General features: G+C 35.3%; 1 protein-coding gene across 2 annotated transcripts; it reads right to left on the reverse strand.

The window, feature by feature from the left end:
• Positions 1-1613: 1613 nt before the first annotated feature.
• On the reverse strand, positions 1614-15880 carry LOC110704832 (carboxyl-terminal-processing peptidase 2, chloroplastic-like). 2 transcript variants are annotated; one of them, XM_021882647.1, is made up of 15 exons: positions 15469-15880; positions 13019-13286; positions 11359-11575; positions 11020-11210; positions 10631-10800; positions 10228-10310; positions 9886-10091; positions 6860-6928; positions 6562-6683; positions 6062-6137; positions 5934-5975; positions 2846-2954; positions 2207-2304; positions 2031-2124; positions 1614-1934 (listed from the first exon to the last, which is right to left on the reverse strand). In XM_021882647.1, exons 1-15 carry the CDS (start codon positions 15665-15667, stop codon positions 1809-1811), a joined length of 2070 nt encoding a protein of 689 aa, XP_021738339.1. In that variant the 5' UTR covers positions 15668-15880; the 3' UTR covers positions 1614-1808. The 2 variants fall into 2 exon arrangements, with proteins under 2 accessions (XP_021738339.1, XP_021738338.1); XM_021882646.1 differs by having other exon boundaries at positions 10631-10780; positions 10868-11210.
• Positions 15881-19409: the final 3529 nt, after the last annotated feature.

The raw sequence follows: 19409 nt of genomic DNA on the forward strand, positions 1-19409 counted from the left end.
GCCTAAGTTGTGAGACAACTAGGCAAGCAAGCTCATTGGTAAGAAGGCATTCTGTCATGACTAATTGTAACTACAACAAAAAAGGGGGAAAATCAGTGAGTCACCTGTTAGCCTAGTGCAATACCCAGTTCTGGTAGCGATGACTAGAGCGATGTTACTAGCTTGCCCTCTATAGGCCACGCTAGTAAGATGGAGGTAGAGAGTCCCGTCCTTACCCACAATGTGTATGCTCCTTTAATTTGGAAAATGAGAAAGATGGTTCAACCTGCCCCCTAAACGATCAGGAATCAAGACAGGTCATGAAACCTCAAAAAATCCATTGCTTCCCTAATGGAATGAAAAGAAACAAGTCCCTTAAGATCTCCTCCTTATCCTATTCTAATCAAGCAAGGGAGAACTTTGAGATTCTTTAACCAATCTGCTAGTTCGTGGATGTCGGTATTAATAAAGGAAAAGACTACTCAAGATAGGCATTTAGAAATTTGCAAGGATACAGATTCCAAATGTCCAAATCCCTTGTTAATGCCTATTAAGAAGATGAGTCCGGGTAAGAAAAGACGAGACAAGATGTCCAAAAAGAAAAAGGTCATGACGCCCCTTCTGGTCCAAAAGTGGTTTATCATGTTGTTGGGTTTGGAAAACCCTACACTACTGTTGTTGAGAAGTTAATGAGCCTATGTCTTCATGTCTAACTAATAACTGATATGAAGGTTTAAGCATCGAGAATGGAAGTAAAGGTTCAGTGAGAGACAATCCTGCCACAGGATCTTATTGAAGTGAAATCCATTGGATCCAATGAAGATGACCCTATGGCTTTTGAAGCCAACCAGGTATAGTTCATCCCCACACCCACTACCTTCAACTTCTCCGCCACAACAAGGAAACATAGTAGGCCGCACATGTCAAGGGCGTCTACGATGTAACCGGTCAACTCCCATATTTGTATCCCATAGCAAGTCATGAAAGTTGTACCCCCATTCCCCAGTATAATTCTTGTGTTAGTATAGTTAAGAGAGCTAAATCCTCTCCTTGTTCTACTTGTAGTCTTGAGTCACCTAGCCTCTTTTTTGAACCATTGTAAAAAAATAAAAAAAAAATTAAAAAAAAATAAAAAAATAACAAAAAAAATATAAAAAAAAAATAAAGAGGAAATTGAGGAAGTATATTTTCTCTTTGGTAAATCAACCATATGAAAAGGTTCTACATTTCAAAAGTTTATTGTAATTCAGGTGGCTAACATGCGCAATGTTATTCATGTCTATAGAGCTCTTTCACTTGTTGATAACATTAATGTGAGAAAATCTATAAACAAATATTTTTAAAGGTATAAATATCCACACATTATTTTTAAGAGTTCCAAAAAAAAGGCAAGTAACATTAATAAGGTAAATAAATATTTAAGAGGGTTTAATTGTTCAAACACTATTCATAAGGATTAAATCATTAAATCACACAAGGAAAAACTTAAAGGCAATTAACATCATATCAATAGGGACATATTGGTAAATAAACAATATAAGGATATACCTATCCTCACACTATTCATAAGTGTTTTATCTTACTTTTTTAAAAAGTTAGGGATTGTTATGATGAAAAGGCTCTACGCATGGTAATGAAAAGGATCTTAGTAAGTATTTATGCTATGAAAAAAAAATCTTAGTAAGTATTTTGTATGATAATGAATTGGTGTTACATATAAGATGGGAGGCTTCCTGAAATGATAATCATTATGCAAGTCTTACAAAAGAATTAAATATCGTAACACAAGAGAATAAGAGATGAAACATTGAAGAATGTCAGTGCGATATTCATCTTGAAAATAATTGTGCGCCATTAAGATAACAAGCAGACGACGGATCTTGGACACAGGTGCAGAAATCATTCTCGTCTTTGGGAAAAGATGCTGGAAGAGGATGATCCGGTTTAATTCCCACCTACAATGTCAATGAAAACACGATTTAAATGCCATGCACAACAAGAAACATCCAACAAAACACAGAAACATGAGAAGAAAGATATATAAGGCATACCTTGTCAATATCTGTGTGAGCAGGCGTCTCATAGCGAGCAACTGTGACTGCCAAGCCAGATCCATCAGATAGTTCAAAAACTGATTGTATCTTGCTGCGAAAGGGAAATTAAATATACAATCAGATGGTTATATAAGCACAATCAAAAGATGAAGAATTTATTTTTAAGCAAATACCCTTTCCCATATGTTGGCTCTCCAAACACCACAGCTCGTTTGTTATCCTTCAATGCACCAGCTAATATTTCACTAGCACTTGCAGTCCCCTTGTTCACCTAATACGGATCGAACAAGGTTGAAATAAACAATCAAATAATGGACAGATTGCATTAAATTATATACAGAAATTGTGAAACCAAAAATATACAAGAAAAAACAGTAAAAAAAAAAACTCAATATGGTGGGTTCAATAATAATGTATATGAAAATGAGTTTAAAAAGACAAAAGTATGGTGATCATATATATTTGCACTACCTGCATTGATACCATATCATAAAATTGTTGATAACATCGCTGAACAAACATTTAGTTAGATTGCTACAACTTTGGGTGTGAAGACAAATTGGTAGTCAAAACTCTTAATCCAGCATTTAACATGTTTAAAATTGCTAATTACCACGTGTAATTTAATGTACGAGTCTTGTACGGAGCATGATCCCCTAAAATATGCTTTCTTAGATCCAGTAAGCTGTTATTTTTTTTTTTTTTTTTTTTTTGGAGGGGCGGGGGGGGGGGGGGGGGGGGGGGGGTAGGTGGGGTGTAGGGGGAAGGAGAAGGGGAGCACTTTTAACAAGAAATAGAGGGAAATGATTTACCAAAACAGCAAGGGGTTCTGATGCGGCTATAGCGTTGCTTCCTTCAACATCATATATATCCCGAACACCACGACTATCACATATATACACAATAACTCCTTTGTTCAACCTAGATAACAGAATATATAAAATCATTGGTTCAGTCTATAAAAGAAAATATGAAAGGGAAATAAAAGAGAATTTAGATCTATGATAACATCAAGATAACCCATATGCATCAATGCTCGTAAAGAAACAATGCTATTTGTCACTGCACCAAGTGCGTTACAGCATAGCACATACATGCTCATAAATTGTGCAAAGTTTTAAGAAAACTAAGCAGGTTTAGAGCCTATTCGTTTCGCTCTTTTGCTCATGCACCACCTGGCCTATTCCTTTCATTTCCACTGGTAGGCATTCGAAGTACCCCCAGACAAACCAACTTACACTCTATTCTCTCCGTTCCAGCAACTCCTACCCTCCTTGTCACCGCCCTACACCCTCTAATCCTCTTAATACCTCAATCCACTGCTCCGACCACAAACAGTAACCATGCTCAAAATTGTAGAAAGTACAGTAAACAACATCTTACCATAAGACAAAGGCTTCAAGATTCAAAAATAATTGGTTAAGCTTTAAGACTAACCAAAATGGTAATAGGCATCCCAGCTATTGCAACAACTACCATGGCTGCTCTGGTCTTTTTACTATTACTAACATCATATGGACACAGATGCAAAGATTCTATCAAAGAGCATGCGGCCGTACTAGCCATAGAGAGAGACCTTTAGTATGGGATGACAAATACAGGGATTTTGAACATGTATGTTGCCATTTCCAAATTTTGGATTGACATGTATGATATGGACCATATGGTTCTCAAGATCTTTCCCATGATTATTAGAGAAGCTTATAGGCAAATTTTGCAGTATTTTCTTTTATTAATCTCAACTTTGGATTATTGTGGAATAATCTGAACTTTGGGGGCTGTTTACTTTCTTCAATCCCAAACCAGTCAACAAAAGTTAATGACCTATTGTATCAGGTCACTTGACACGTGTCAAGTCATGATTGGTCCAAAATTAAAAAAAATAAAAAAAAATCTGAAAAACCAGCCAGCCTCCCCTCCCCCCACCGGCCCACCCTAACCTCCACCACCACTGCCCAGACCGCCGCCCCTCCCTCACCAGACCGCCGTTCTTCCCTCGCCGACCCACCGCGCCTCCCGTAGTCGTTTTCCCCCTTCCTCAAAACCCCCTCCCATCCCCCCACGCAACCACCACAGAAATCCCTCCCGCACTCCCATAAACCTCGAATTGCTCCTTCCCCCACCCCGAAACCCTAGCGCCTAGGGTTTTCGATGGTGGGGGAGGAGTGTTTTGTTTTTTGTTTTTAAATTTTTGGATCAATCAGGACTTGACACGTGTCAAGTGACCTGATATAATAGGTCATGGACTTTTGTTTACCGGTTTGGGATTGAAAAAAGTAAACAGCCCCCAAAGTTCAGATTATTCCAAAATAATTCAAAATTGGGATTATTAAAAGAAAATACAACAAAGTTGGAATTATTATTTACAATTTTTCCTTGAATATATATATGCGTGATTGCATGCACGTGGATGGAGGTGATTATAATTTGGCATATGAAAATATCTTATAAAAGAATCATCACTACTATTTCTTCTCAACACACTTAACATATAGAAATGAAAGTAGGACTCCCGCACATCATAGGTTTCACCAGAAGAATGTCACAATTAATTCTGAAAGCAGAAAAAGGAGGTGCCAGAGTAACTAAGCCCTTCAAGCACATTAGATTTGGTCGTTTAATTCACAAGAAAAATCTTTATTTCAATCCACTTCTATGGAACACATAATATGCAATTTTAGGTAGACCTAGTTATCATTGGGATACCCTACCCAATAACCAGGTCTAATTTTAGGTAATCAAATTGTAGATTCTTCCGTACATTAGGAGCAAAGAGATGATATATGGATAGGAAACAGGAAAGTGTGCATGTCTACTTTACAAAGATCAGTTACAGGAAGGAAAAAGGAAAGAAAGCCATGGTATGCTTTAAGTTGATACAATGTCCGTGTAATTTGGATGTAGGTAGACTTAGGCTCATATGAGAAGACCACTTATGGTGAGAGGGGTGAGAAGAAACATCATCCATTAACTCTGGCTTGTAGCAATCAAGATTATAAGTAAATACAAGTCTTTTACAGCTATAACTAAAAGAAAAGGTGCATGATGATTGTTTTTGAACTTCTCTAGCCAAGTCATTGGTTCCAATTCTTCATAAACAAATAAAATCCCTTTGATCTTCTCCCTCTCTCTCCCTCATCCAAACTCACAACCTCTAATAAAATCAGCTCTAATGGACTGTGCAAGATTTCACCACCACCTATTCGCAAGTATATTTTTTCTCTCCTCCCACAATTTTTCATTGGCAATTCTTCAAATCTCATCAACAGACCCTCTCTCCTTCACTCTGCAATTACTCAACTCGCCCTTGTCAAACCTGAGGTATGTGGCTATAAAGGGGGGAAAAAGTGTGTGTGTGTGTGTGTGTGTGTGTGTAGGGGGGTGGGGGTGGGAGGGGTAGAGCGCTTTGAAGAAGATAGAGATTGTACTCTGATTTGCTGCCAATTTAAAGTTGAATTCATGAATTTTAATTTGTCAATGGTGTTGAAGATGCATATTGAATTTGGATTTCTGCAACTTAAATTTTCTTCTATTTTAGACATACTCTCCTGGACCCCTTAGCTTGCAGAAAAATTACATTATAAAATATCTACTTGCATTTCAAATTAATTGGTTGGTAGTGATGGTTTTTTTACATGTTATTGATGCTTCATTAATTTTCAAAAGTTGATTGCAAAATCTACAAAAGTTCTCTAATTAAGTGTTTCTCTCCTCTACTATTCTCTCTTATTTCAGTACATTAAGAAACTTTGTTATGTACTTGTATATAACACAGCTTGGTAATAGTTCAGAATAGTTCAGATTCTTTGCTGATCAGATTCTTTGCACATCAGCATTAACTCTAACACAGCTTGTAGACAACTATATATAAAACGTTAGTATATATAGCATATGGCTTACCAAATTTTGGCTGTCTCAATTCCCTCTGGAAAGAGGCCACCGCTGCAAAGTTTACACAAATCGTGAAAAAAAAGGTGCAGTATGGTTAATGTTTAAGCTGGAAAAGAATGCATGCCAAATTTCTTTACCTATTATCCCGGAGATCCAGCACAAAAGCATTAACATTATTACTTCTTAGTGTTTCTATGGCTTCCTTGACTGCATCTGTTTTATTAAATGGTCAGAAAACAAGATGAGCACATAGTGTCCATGGAAGTTTCATGTTAAAATTCCCTGTTACTACATAAATTAAATAGTTATTATGAAAAAAAATTCTTAAAATTAATGCGAATGCAAAGCTCAAAGAGCTTAAAAAAGCAAACCGCAGCATCCACTTAGCTTGTTTTCCAAAAAGCATGTATTTTTCTATTAAAAACAGGAATCCATACAGATCAGTCTAGATCTATAGACAAAAAATACTCCAGCTACCAATAACAAGTAAAACCATCACAATCAACAAATCATTTGAAATAGAGCAACAATGTAATTAAATGCATAGGGAACAGGCAGCAACCAGCTTCTTAAGAAATAGACATCGATTCTGTATCACAAAGCGAAATATATCAGCAAACAATAGAAAAGAACTCACCAGAAGCGTTCTGAGTGAAAGACATTAACTTAATATATCCTACATTTTGAGGAGTATCCTTCGCTGAACCAGGCATCTCACATAATCTGGATTTTACTGGGTTTAGAGTAACTCTCTCACGCCTGGAATTAGTTTTCAGTCATAAAATAAGCACAAATATCACAATACTTGTGCAAAAGATTAATATTACTGCATATTTGGAATTTAGCATGTATAGCAAACATTATTTGAGAAGCATACAATAAGTAGATAACTGAGTATATGGTAGTGTTTGAGAAATATACTTTATAGTACTTACTTTAACCCCACATGTTTTATTTCATCTTTACTACGGATTGTCAACTCAACAGAACTTCCATCAGCCCCCCTGTAGGAGACTTGCAAGAAAAATTGATTCAGTCATTGAATAAAGCTTGAACATTTTTGAAGTAATTTGTGGTATCAAATATTCACTGTATTATACAAAAAATTTCTCATTTTTTTGGGGCACGTCTACTTACACAAAACTTGGACCATCAATATCTTTATTTATACATTAGCAAAAATTATACTTCCTCTGTTCCACAAATATTGCAACAAGGATGAAATTATGCGTCCCAAAGCACATTTCATATGCTAAATATCTATAATTATATAAGACTAAATATTATAAAAAGTTGATATTGTGAAAGTATTTTACAAGACGAATCTAACAAGACCTCACATGACTATATTTTACTTTACGTATAAATTATAATATGTGGTCAAACAAGCGTGATGAATAGTATAAAAGTCCAGTTGTTGCAATATTACTAGAACGGAGGAAGTAATAAATAAATAAACTATGTTTTGAATACATAAATTGAGAGTAATTATCCAATAACAATTTCATAATAAACACGAGTAGTTTATATAATAGTAAAACAAATTGGTCAATGTAAGCACATAAATATTGCAACAAGTCAAAGTAGGAAGTTTTTTGTGGAACAGAGGGAGTATGTAAGAACGATCACAAAGTGGCATATCTTGGATCAAGCAACAAATGAAAATTTTAATCTACACCAGAGAACAAATATATTTGCAAACAAGTACAGAATAAGAAAAAAATATGTATGAATTGAATGAGAAAGATATTCTTAAAAAAAAAAATATTAAAAAAAATAAAATTAATGAGAAAGATAATTTTATTTTTGATTGTATCACTTCCAGTGCAGTCAATGGTCTTTCCAAATTAATAATTTTTTTCAAATAGCCTTACAAAAGTATAGACATGTGCTCTGTATAAAGTTAATCAGCTCTTATTTGCCTTATTCAAAAATCATTTCAGTTTTTGCATTTATTTATTGCTTTCATAAATAATTTTCTTAAACTTATTCCCTAGTCAAAGAATTTCTTTGACAAACATTTGACTAAAGAGTTTTTGCAGCCTAAGGGATGATCAGAGATGTAACACAAAAGGTATGCACTTTTTCTTTTTTTTTTTTTTTTTGAAACAACAAAAGGTATGCACTTTTCAGTGATTAATTAACACTTTGTATGCAACCTGGTAATTTGCTTTTTTGCATCTAGATGAGAAGTGAAGAGAGCCTAAATTTGTAACTCAGAAAGCATGCTTGCATTTAATAATATACATTAAAATGACTGGAGACACTCTGATACAAAATATGAAGGAATATGTTTCTCTAGCTTCCTTTACATCAATTTGATAAACTCACTTTGGTAGCAGATTACAAGCTCCAGAGACCTAGAATTGCATACAAGATTTAGACATAGAATGTCAACTAGGATATGACTAACAAATATTTCTCCAAAACAGCATACACTAATACCTAATTATATTAGATATTACATCTGTCAATGGCCAAATAGAAAGAGATCTCATAATATTGATATCAAATAACATAAAAGTATAAATCTTGGGAGTAAAGATTTAGAAGTGAGTTTGAAGGAAACAAACAAAGTACAGTACTTACAAAAAAGGTCAGTAACAGAAAATTATAAAATTCCTTTGTCTCCCTCATATGAATTACTAATCTTTCATTTCTGAATTCTAATGCAACCAATGCCTACTAACCAAATTGCTTCTGGGTAATATAGTGTCCAATTATAGAACTATAGCTAATGTTTACTGCAACTTCCTAAGAAATTTATGCCTATAATGAAGGTTAACTAATTCAACCACGTGAATCAGTTAGGTAATACTCCCTCCATCCCATAATATAGTTCTTGTTTCTCATATTTCAGAGGAAATATGAAATAGAAGGAGAAGTGTGTAAAAGTGCATAAAAATCAGTAAAAGTACATAAAAGACAAAAAAAATTCTAGAAAAATACAATAGCAATAATAAATAAAGAGGAAAAATCCAAAAAGCATTTAGTATGGGTAAAAACTAGGAAAAAGGTAAGGGTAGTTTGTTATGGGAATTTTAAAAGGTGAGGGTATTTTGGTCATTTTAAGTAATGTAAACAAGTAAAGAAAATAAATGGAAACAACATATTGGGAAACCCAAAATGGAAAACGAGAACTATTAAAAGTACAGAGAAAGTAGCATTTTTTTTTTTATTTACTGTATTGGAAGCAACTCCAAAGAATTCCTGCAGATATTTAATAATCAGGATAAACATGCTAAGCCAAAATCTCAACTGAAAGATAAAAAATAACTGTAGAAGCTCTAGGTACTAGAAGAAATCAAAGCCATGAGTTGACATTTGAGAGCAAATTCAACCTGATATTAACAAAAAAATAAAAATAAATAAAAAAAAAAAAACAAAAAAAATTAGATCTTCAAAAAAAAGAAACTTCTCAATAGAACTTGAATGTATCATAGATATCTCACCTTCTTGTGTTTCTTCCTATAGATATAAAGGGGAGAAATTGAGGAAGGCAAGGAAAGTGAGAATGGTACAAAGCCAAGAGTTTATGCCCAAGTTTATAATTATGATTATGGAGGAGGGGCCAGGGGGAAATCTTAGTAATTAGTACTTCATACATATTATGGTAAAGTCCAAAATCAGGATGCTATCCTCTTGCATCCAGATTCAGAGATTATCATGGCTGATTGGCTGGGTGGTTTTCTCATACAGGAGGCAGCCAAAAGCTCAACAAAGAGTTGTACAGGGTTCATTAAGTCAACAACAGATAAAAGGGTGGAAAAAGTAATAAAGTGTTTATTAACATTAAAAGGCAAAAAAAACGAAATACACAAGCAGGCATATACTATAGGACAGGTTATTCAAGTAGACAAGAATTACAATACTTAAGAGAGACAAGGGGAAAGAGACATCTTATGATAAAGAAGAATATAATAGCAAATAGGAAAAGGCCAATTCATGCAAGAAAACCCACTGTAAGATATTTGCTGCCTCATATATGCCCATTCCTTCAGTGCTCGCACCATCAATAGCCAATATTATATCACCAGGCAAGATGCCAGCCCTACTGGCAGGTCCCCCAGGAGCAGCAGAGATAACAACTACTCCAGTAGATGATCTGTCAATGGTGATGGGACCAATAGATATCCCTACACCCGTAAGCGAACTCTGAGTTCCAGACTGCCTTCAAGAAATGATATAAAATAATTCATAAACGGTTTAAAAATGTAGATCAATTACATTGAAAATTGAAGTTTGGTAGAGAATATGAAGCACACACAACGTCACAAATCAAATTGGAAAATCCAAGCCATACCCGCAAATTCTTCAATTTTTCAGGCTCCAAAAAACGTGTGAATGGATCATTCAGTGTAGAAATCATCTTTCTTATTGCCGCATCTGTTCAAATTAAGGAAAAATAAAGAAGGTTTTATCATTAGTAAACTGTTAAATAGGCAAGAAAATAGTTGTCATATCCTGTATTTCAATGAATATGCATTACTTTTTTGTTCAATTCTATCAGAAACAACTAGAAAAATCTTCCTACATCGTACTACTTTCTAAGATTAACAATAGTATGGAATATAGTTCAGAAAATAAATTCTTTAGGAGTAACATGCAACTTTGAAAATGGATCTTGTATAAATAGAACAAATTTGTTGGCCACTTTTTCGTACACTGTTACGGGAACAAATAAAGACTAAAAGAAATAAACATACAAGTCTCTTCTCTGCTGTTCATAGGCTCATTGCGCAGTGCGTTCTCCCTATAGCGAAACCAACTTTGTCCATTAAAAGTCTTGTCAACATAAGCACGATCTAATGTTCTCCAAGCTTCTAAGAAAAGGCGATTCTCCTCAGAAAGGGACCCTGCAGAATATTCATGAGACCTGACATCCGGAGATTTAACAAATGAACTTCAGTATCTCTTCAAGCTATTCCATGTTTCAAACTTACAAGATGGGCCCTGGTTTATAGATACAGAAACAAACATAACCAATACAACTTCAACAACCAAACGAACAAAGGGGACATAGTTATGACGTTTTCTTTTTCCAGGGTTGCTGAATATGTTATAGATTTCAGCACTGCATTTCTTGGCTTCCCACCTTATTGTAGATAGACCATTCTGGAACAACCTCTTATCGCTTTTCCAACGCGTCAAAAGATCTAACTGACATGAGCAACAAAAGTTTGGGATCCCAACAATAGCATCACATGCATGATTCAATTTCCTCAGCAAAACTCGCCAGAGATGAAATTCTGAAATATTTGTGTGGGCACATTTCCAGGAAAGTACCTACAAAGGTCAAATCATTAAGTAGTATGCCTCTAAAGTAAATTTTAAAAAAGAACATTCATGATTATTTTGTGTAACATTAAATTAAAACAAAAGAACATACGTTTAAATTAAAACAAAAAACATTAACAGATGTTCGTAAACTGACCTTCTCTAAGATGGTGGGTTCAGATGCATTAGCCAATTCAAGGAGACGAAACAAGCCAACTGCAAAGAACCGACTATAACTGAAATTCCTATTTCCACCAGCTCTTGCAGCAATATCCTTTAAGATGTCCTCTATTTCACCTTTTCTTGATGAGAAATCAACCAATGAAGCAGATGTTTGGGTACGAGCCCACTCCTCCAGTTTCTGTGCATCTTTTCTAATGAATAGAAGGTTGAACTGTCACTATTTAAATCACAATTCAAATGTTTGAAATTGGATCATCATTATCTAAATTAAAGTTAAATAAATATATAACAGTCATGACACAAGGCAAAATTTCTGGACCATGAATTCTACACAGGCATATATATATATATACTGATATATATACTCAAACAGGTCATGCAATAGTTCACCCTTATGGAAGGGATACTGACAATAACACAGTTCGACACAAAGACTACAATGTAGTGAGCCTTACCTCTCTAGCCAATTGAGATTAGTTAAGTACTCCCTCCATTTTACAATAATTTCCCCCTCTTACTGTAGCTCCACATACAAAGGCAAAGAAAAAAGTGGGGTAAATGGGTACCTTTTACACACGTGAAAGTACACTTAAATAAAAGTGAGGAAAGTGTGTCCCCATAGGATGGGTAATCTAAATCTAAATTGGTAATTTTTCTGCAGAAATAGAAATAAAGCACAGGAAGAAAGGATTCTATTGAAACTTAAAAGGAAAAGAACTTTGGGGAATGGGGATAAAGAATAAAAAGCCCTATTATATTAAAGGGTTAGTATACTACCTTAAATGCCCCATTAAAACATAGAGAAAGATGTATGATTCCAAAGATACCTAGACATCTGATTGGATAAACAGGAAAAGATCTACTTGAGTGACTTGAAAATGAACATATAAGGATAATATGGGTAGCTATGAATTGAGAAATACATGAACTTGTGACAGGATACTTATGTGGCTAACGTGCGCAATGTCCGGGGAGCTTTTTCAGTTGTTGGCAAAATCAATGAGGGAAAATATGTAAACAAATACTTTTAGGGGTATAAATATCCGCACACTATTCTTAAGAGTTCAAAAAAAAAAAAAAAAGCAATTAACATTAATGAGGGCAAATAAGTAAATAAAAATTTTAAAAGGTACAGTCCAAAAACTATTCACAAGAGTTATGAATAACTTATTAAAAGGTAAGGATTTAAAAAAGGCAATTAACATCAATGAGGGCAAATAAGTAATAAACATTTTAGAGGGTATAATTGTTCAATACTATTCATAAGAGTTATCTCAAACTTTTTAAAAGGTATGGAACATGAAGGAAAGCTAAACCGAGGTCAAAAATGTAATTATGAACAAGAATTTCTTAAATAAAAGATAGAAAATAAAATCAAAAGATTTTGAAGGTAGATGTTCTATAATCAACCTTTGTTATAATATAAACAGTGACATGTATTGAAGATACAATTCCTTAACTCGTTCAAATTATGTGCTTATGCAAGTGAGCAGCATGGAAAATTTAAATTATTATCACCTAAAACTCTAGTAGGGGGACATGCTTTTTGCTAGTGGGAGTCAACTTCACTTCGAAATTTCCAATTTTCACCTAATAATTCAAAAACATGACAAGTAATTGTAACCAACACGAACCTGTACTGCTCAGGATCCACATTTAGTGCCCTTAAGTAAGCTTCAAAGATGGCACTTTGATCTTCATCACTGGGATACCCCTCCATTAGCTGATCATAGACAGTAACAAAACCAAGGGCAAACACAGGATGATATCTGTATGTCCTTTCACATCTCATCAAATGTCGCTGAATAAACAACTCTTGTAGCAAATTGTTGTAGATACTAGGAATTGGCCGTTTGTAGGCCTTGAGAAAATTTAACTTCGTCGCGGATACTGGGGGGGTTTCTGAAAGTATACACAATTAAAATTATTATTAAACTGAAAAAAAAAAAAAAAAAAAAAAAAAAAGTCCTTTTCTCATTTTTCCCTTGACAAACTTGTATAAGGAACTACAAATGAAGTTAAAACTTATTCCCCTTTACAGTAACTAAACCAACTACCAATATGATACAATACCCAAATAGAGTAGAGTGACAAAAAAAAAAGCCACTATCTTCGCTCTTACCAGCCCCAGCATACATGGCATATTTTTTACTTGTTATCTAGTGAGAAAAGAAACTTCATGCTAGGAGTGTAGAGTGTCTAAACACCGTCGTGCATTGCATGCTTGCATATTTGTCAGCAAGGGTGCATGCGTTGTGTGGAAAGGGGCTTGTGTACACACAGTGACCCAAGTGTTTGATTTTAGAAGGGACATTCATTCCTATTGACAACAAGGGTTGATGAGCAAATAGCATTTGTAAGACTCTAGTGAGTTAAGGATGTTTTAAACAAGTGGTGATACAACATTTATATTGGTCTAAAACATAAGACAAGTACCAAAGCAAGGCAACACAAGGTAGCAATCTTTAATTTCACATCCATTGATCATCACACAATCCACTACCTAAAGTACTTTATTTTGGAAATACACACTCAATTGACCGAAACACCAAAATTGAATCTAAAGCATTGAAAATCTTAAAAGAAATTTTAAAAAAATATAAAAAATAAATTAAAAAAAAAAAAAGTCCTGAAAAGCATTAAATAAGGAAAATACAAGTCATGCAAGGTGGGTACTAACCAGTGTTTGAAAAAGCGCGCCTAGGCGCTAAGGCGAAAGGCGATAGGGGGTAAGCGCTTATTTTGGCCTAGGCGAGGCGTTTTTAATTAGGCGCACCAGAAGCAAATATCTGCCAATTTTTTTAACTGTTTATATAGTGCGCCTCACTTCAAAGAGGCGCTCTTAGGTGCTGCATCACCCTTATTGCTTCAGCGCGCCTTTAGCTTTTTTATACATTGGTACTAACAATAGGGCTAAAGCCATATCAGACTTTAAATAAGGAACAGTCCATTAGCTTTTTCCATTCTTTCAGATGCTAACACTTACACTACTCTTAATATACATTCTCTCTACACGAACAAACTCAATAAATAAATTCAGGACACATTGATACAAGAAGAGATTGTTCATCAATATTATTAAATCATCAAATTGAAAATCTTTTATCTCATAATTACTCATTGACAATGTGAGCAATTAGCAACTATTCAAAAACCTGACATTATATTTAGAAAAAACAGCTGAAAAAACAGAATTTGATACAAATATGAGGCAGCGAAGGGGCAACTTAAACAACACAGTCATAATTCATCCAGAACTCACGATTGCTTAACAGCATACATTGCCACAATTACAACACAGTGATTCATTCCAAATATAGTAGAGGTTCGAAGCATTTTTTCACATATATTCTTTTCCTAGATTTAACCAAATGACTCAGTCACACAGGTGGTTGCAACTTGCCAGGGACTGTCATTTGGTTCATTTACTCTCTAAACTGAAAACCAGAAGTTCTTTAATCACATTATCTTTCCTAACCACCATATATTGCTTTAGCCAACAACCTTTGGTCCTCATTTTCCCATTATCCTTCAAATAATACTTAAATTCGACGTTAAACTTCCACCAAGACCGATTCTTATAAGAACCTCTCATCTTCAACAAAGATAAGCGACAAACAATTGGGTTAAAGTCTTAGTTCAAGCTTGGATTAAGGCCAATATAAACAATCACATCATTATCTCATTTTCCTTGAAATCACGCCATCACCACCTCATTTTTTCTCGCAACTACCTAAATCCATCTCCACTTTCATTTGTTTGAACTCTTTTACTCTTTAATACACAACACCCCTTCCAAGCATGCCCTTAGGAGTGGTAATCAGTGTACCTTGCATCAAAGCCCTTAGCATAACTAATTAATCGCGACAATTGAAGTTTCGTGCATAAAAGCTTCTTCCTTCGTTTTACTATTAATCGCGACAATTGAGGTTTCGTGCATAGCTTTAAATTACGAAATGTTAATTTTTAAATGATAATTAATAAATGTGGTCAAAGATAGTACTTACATGCACTGAATTACAAAAATAAAAATGATACAGTAATTAAAAAAGAAAAAAAGAAAAAACATTGCATAATACAATACCAGTAATAGCAGAGGTAGAGGACATGCACTGAATTACAAAACCAAAAGAAGAATTCGAAGCGCTAACAGCAGCAGAAGGATCGGAAGATAAATCAGAGCGCACTCGAATGGATTCAAAAGTTCGAGTCGAAGGAACGCTCAATTTTCTCTCAAATGACTGAGATAATGCGGAGAAAGACAACGAGGTTACAGCCGCCATTGGAGATGAAAACCAAGCTCAATTATCACAGAGTATTGAGTTGACGATGAGAGAGATTTGGAATATTTTTGGTTGAATTTAAGCAGAGATTTTCGCCATTGATGAAGAGTTAGTGAAGGCTTCTCCTTGTATATTTTCTGTTGCTACAGGTAGAAGACGAGAGAAGAGAGGCTGAAAATTGAATTTTATCCGACTTTTATTAAGGGAGCGCATCCATTAATATACTTCACTCGTTCTATATAGTTGGCGTTTTTAATTTAGATATACGTATCAAGAAGAGAAGAGAATGATAAAGTAAGTGCGATATACTTAAAAAAGCAAGGTATAAAACTTAATCCAAAAAAAAACGTATCAACTAAATGAACTAAAAATAAACAAACTAAAAAAAAATACGTGTCAATTAAAAAAGACGAAGGTAAGTATTTGATAAACAAACAGGTTCATATTGTCAATATGGCGAATGACAGGTGTCTAAAAATGCTTCGTAGGGAATGATTTGGTAGCAAGGGTTTTCCACCTAGTGTAATGGCGCTCAATTTTGTAACGGTAGGTTTGCAAATCATTAAGTAACGTGGACTGCAGCGCACCATGAAATTTAATAATTCGTTGGTGGTTGTATGTTTGTCGGCACTTTTAAAGCTCTAGTTGAAGTGCTGCAAAAGCAGGTTCATATAGTCAACATGGCGAATGACAAGTGTCTAAAAATGATTCGTAGGGAATGATTTGGTAGCTGGGGTTTTCCACCTAGTGTAACGGAGCTCAATTTTGTGACGGTAGGTTTACAAATCTTTAAGTAACGTTGACTGCAACACACCATGAAATTTTATAATTCGTTGGTGGTTGTATGTTTGTCGGCACTTTTAAAGCTCTAGTTGAAGTGCTGCAACCGGGTTTGGAGGCTAAGGAGGTGAGGTGGGTTGACGGGAGTCGATTAGCTTGGAGGTCGATCGTCGTCGCCATTGAGTTCCCAATCTTCTATAAGTAAATTTTTCATTGATAATTTGTACCAATTCCTAATAAGCTTTGGGATTATAAAACAAGTTTGGAATTTTAAGTAAAATTAAAACCGTAGTCGATTTGGGAAGTGGAATCTGCAAATTTGTAAAAGTCGAATGTTGTTCCAAACATGAAACATGATTAATTGATTCGTTTGTGAATGTTATACCCAAAAATCAAATTTTTGACTTTTAATTGACTTTCTTGACTTTATCTAAGTTGAGAAGTCCTAGAGTCAGTGAAGGGTCTTTGGGTTAGTTTGATTAAAACATAACAACCATTAGGCTGATATCACACTAAGGCCCAATTACATTTAGACCGGATTAGAAGGCTAATGGATGACTTTAATTTTCAAGTAGAGTTGGCGCCAAGAAACATAACTGTACAACAGTTATGGGGGTCAGCCATAACCGCTCCATTTTGCCCATGAATAGAATTGCAGGGATCGAAAGAAGACATTAGCAAATAACTCAATAACAAGAATTTCATTTCTTTTAAGCTTTCTTATTAGCTTTTGTAGTTTCCCTTGACTTAGTAGCTAGGCGATAGTGTAGTTTATCACATAGCATGTATTGAAGATCATTCGTCATTTTCCAATTGTATGACCATGGAGGTAACCTTTCCTTCAACTTGTACAATTGTAGACTTGACTCTATCCTTTCATTAATGGAATGCATTTATATCTCTTGTCATATGTTTATCTACTCGTTTCTTTGAGCAATCTAACTTGTTTTGGAAAAGCTTCCTTATTTGTTTGTTTTACGTTAGCAAGATTATCAATATTTGAAATCGATAACCCGAGAGGCAGCCCCCTAATACTCTAGAACAAGATAAAGTATTTAACTTGTTAGTAAAGTGTAATATTTACCTCAACAAAATTTTGGCGACCACAGTGGGAGAATACTAGACTTAATCCATTTAACTCTTGTTAATTTGGAAGTTTTTCCCATGGCTTCTGAGCATTCAACACGTAAGGGAAATACTCAGGATGATGTTAATTCATCTTAACACAATCCTGAAACTATTTTAGAGGATCAAACAGATCTAGAGAATCAACTGCCAACATAACACATGTCACACTCTTTTGAACCATTAGAGCCTCACTCACAAAGGCAAGATAAATCGGTTTTAGAAGGAATGGAAAGCCAGTCCCCTACCAGACACTTACTCAACACAATTTACACAAAATATGTGGAAATAGTGAAAAGTTTGATGGAGGATCTAAAAGGAAATAATAGAGAGAAATTTGACAACTACTATTGTGTCATGGTGGAAGAAATTGCCAAAGTGGTAACTGTTGAGTTGAGGAACTTTGACTCTGTTACCCAACAAGCAGTTACCAGACAGGTAGATAGGATTATTCTAGATAATAATGATACTCTAAACGCTACTAACGTGACATTATTAAAAAGTGTAGCAACCGAAGTGGTTACAAGGGTTGATCCTTTAGTGGAAAAGCATAACCAACTTAAAGAAAAGTTGATGAATGTTTTAACCGCTTTAGGTAGTGGGATTACTGAAGCAAATCAAAGGGATAATGTCCCTCTGGGATACCCTAGATTAGAAAATATGACAAGATCTCATGCAAATCCTCCCCCTCTGTCAGTTCCAAGAAGCATCCCTCCTATTGGTTCTGATGAGGGGTATATGAGTCAAGGAAGAATTAATGGTTCAGGGCCAGGTTATGAGTCAGGCTACAACCATAATAGTCAGGGTCCATCTTATTCTTCTTTGCCTTCCCTGGTTACCACACACCCATTAACCTCTTCACAGGGTGACATACCACCTTTAGCAGCAGAGATTGGTGTCAGTTATGCCAACTATGGTATTGGAAATCTGTCAGATCCAGCATGCCACACACAAGCTGCTATATCTACACAAAGGATGTCTTCTCAACCTATTGGCGTGAATGGTCAATAATCATCCACATAACCTGAGAATTACAACCATTATCCACATGGATACTCAAACCCTGTCCACCCTACACAAGGTTCCTCATGGAATCAAGGTCAGGCCAATGGTCCATGTGGAGATAGGTATCCAGCGATGTTTCAACCCAATCCTTATACTTTAGGAGGGACAAGCGTTGGATATAGGGGTTTCCACAATCCTCAAGGGAATCAATATAATCCTTTTCATATGCAAGACACACCAGTCCAACAACCTAATGGTCCAATGCAAGGTCAACCTTCACAAATGAGACAGGAACCCCTGCTTATACAAGTGGAGGAGATGATCCAGAGGGCTATGGGTCATAATGGTGGATATGTTAGAAGGGGAACCTGCAGTGCGTACCCTGAATGGATTGATAGGATGTATCCTTTCCCAAGGGGGTTCAAAGTTTTTGAATCCTCACCTCTCTTCTTTGGCGACAGTACAATGTCTGCTGAGGAACACTTGGTTAGATTCAACTGCCAGTGTACGGAGGCGGCAGATAATGAATTCCTTAAGCTTAGAATGTTTTCCAGTTCTCTTACTAGTACTGCCTTTTCTTGGTTTACTCACTTACCACCATATTCAATTCCAAATTGACAAGACATGCAAACACAATTTCTTCACCATTCACTAGAATTGAAGCAGGGGTCACTATAGTAGATTTAGCTACGATAGTGCAAGAAAAAGGAGAGCCCGTAGGGGATTACATCCACAGATTTAAGAACGCTGAGATTAGATGTCACATAAATATACCTGAGTTAGAATTTGTGTCTATCATTCAATTCAAAAGGGTTTGTCTTTTTCTTATAGG

Source organism: Chenopodium quinoa, unplaced genomic scaffold (genome assembly GCF_001683475.1).
Source record: "Chenopodium quinoa cultivar QQ74 unplaced genomic scaffold, ASM168347v1, whole genome shotgun sequence".
In the NCBI taxonomy this organism is placed as follows: Eukaryota; Viridiplantae; Streptophyta; class Magnoliopsida; order Caryophyllales; family Amaranthaceae; genus Chenopodium; species Chenopodium quinoa.

Excerpts from the sequence above, each read along its gene's own strand:
- LOC110704832 (XM_021882646.1), bottom strand. The coding sequence starts at position 15,667 with ATGGCGGCTGTAACCTCGTTGTCTTTCTCCGCATTATCTCAGTCATTT. Across the intron at positions 5,976-6,061 it reads CTGGATCTCCGGGATAATAG|CGGTGGCCTCTTTCCAGAGG; the intron begins GTAAAGAAATTT and ends TAAACTTTGCAG. Across the intron at positions 2,125-2,206 it reads GAGCCAACATATGGGAAAGG|CAAGATACAATCAGTTTTTG; the intron begins GTATTTGCTTAA and ends TCCCTTTCGCAG.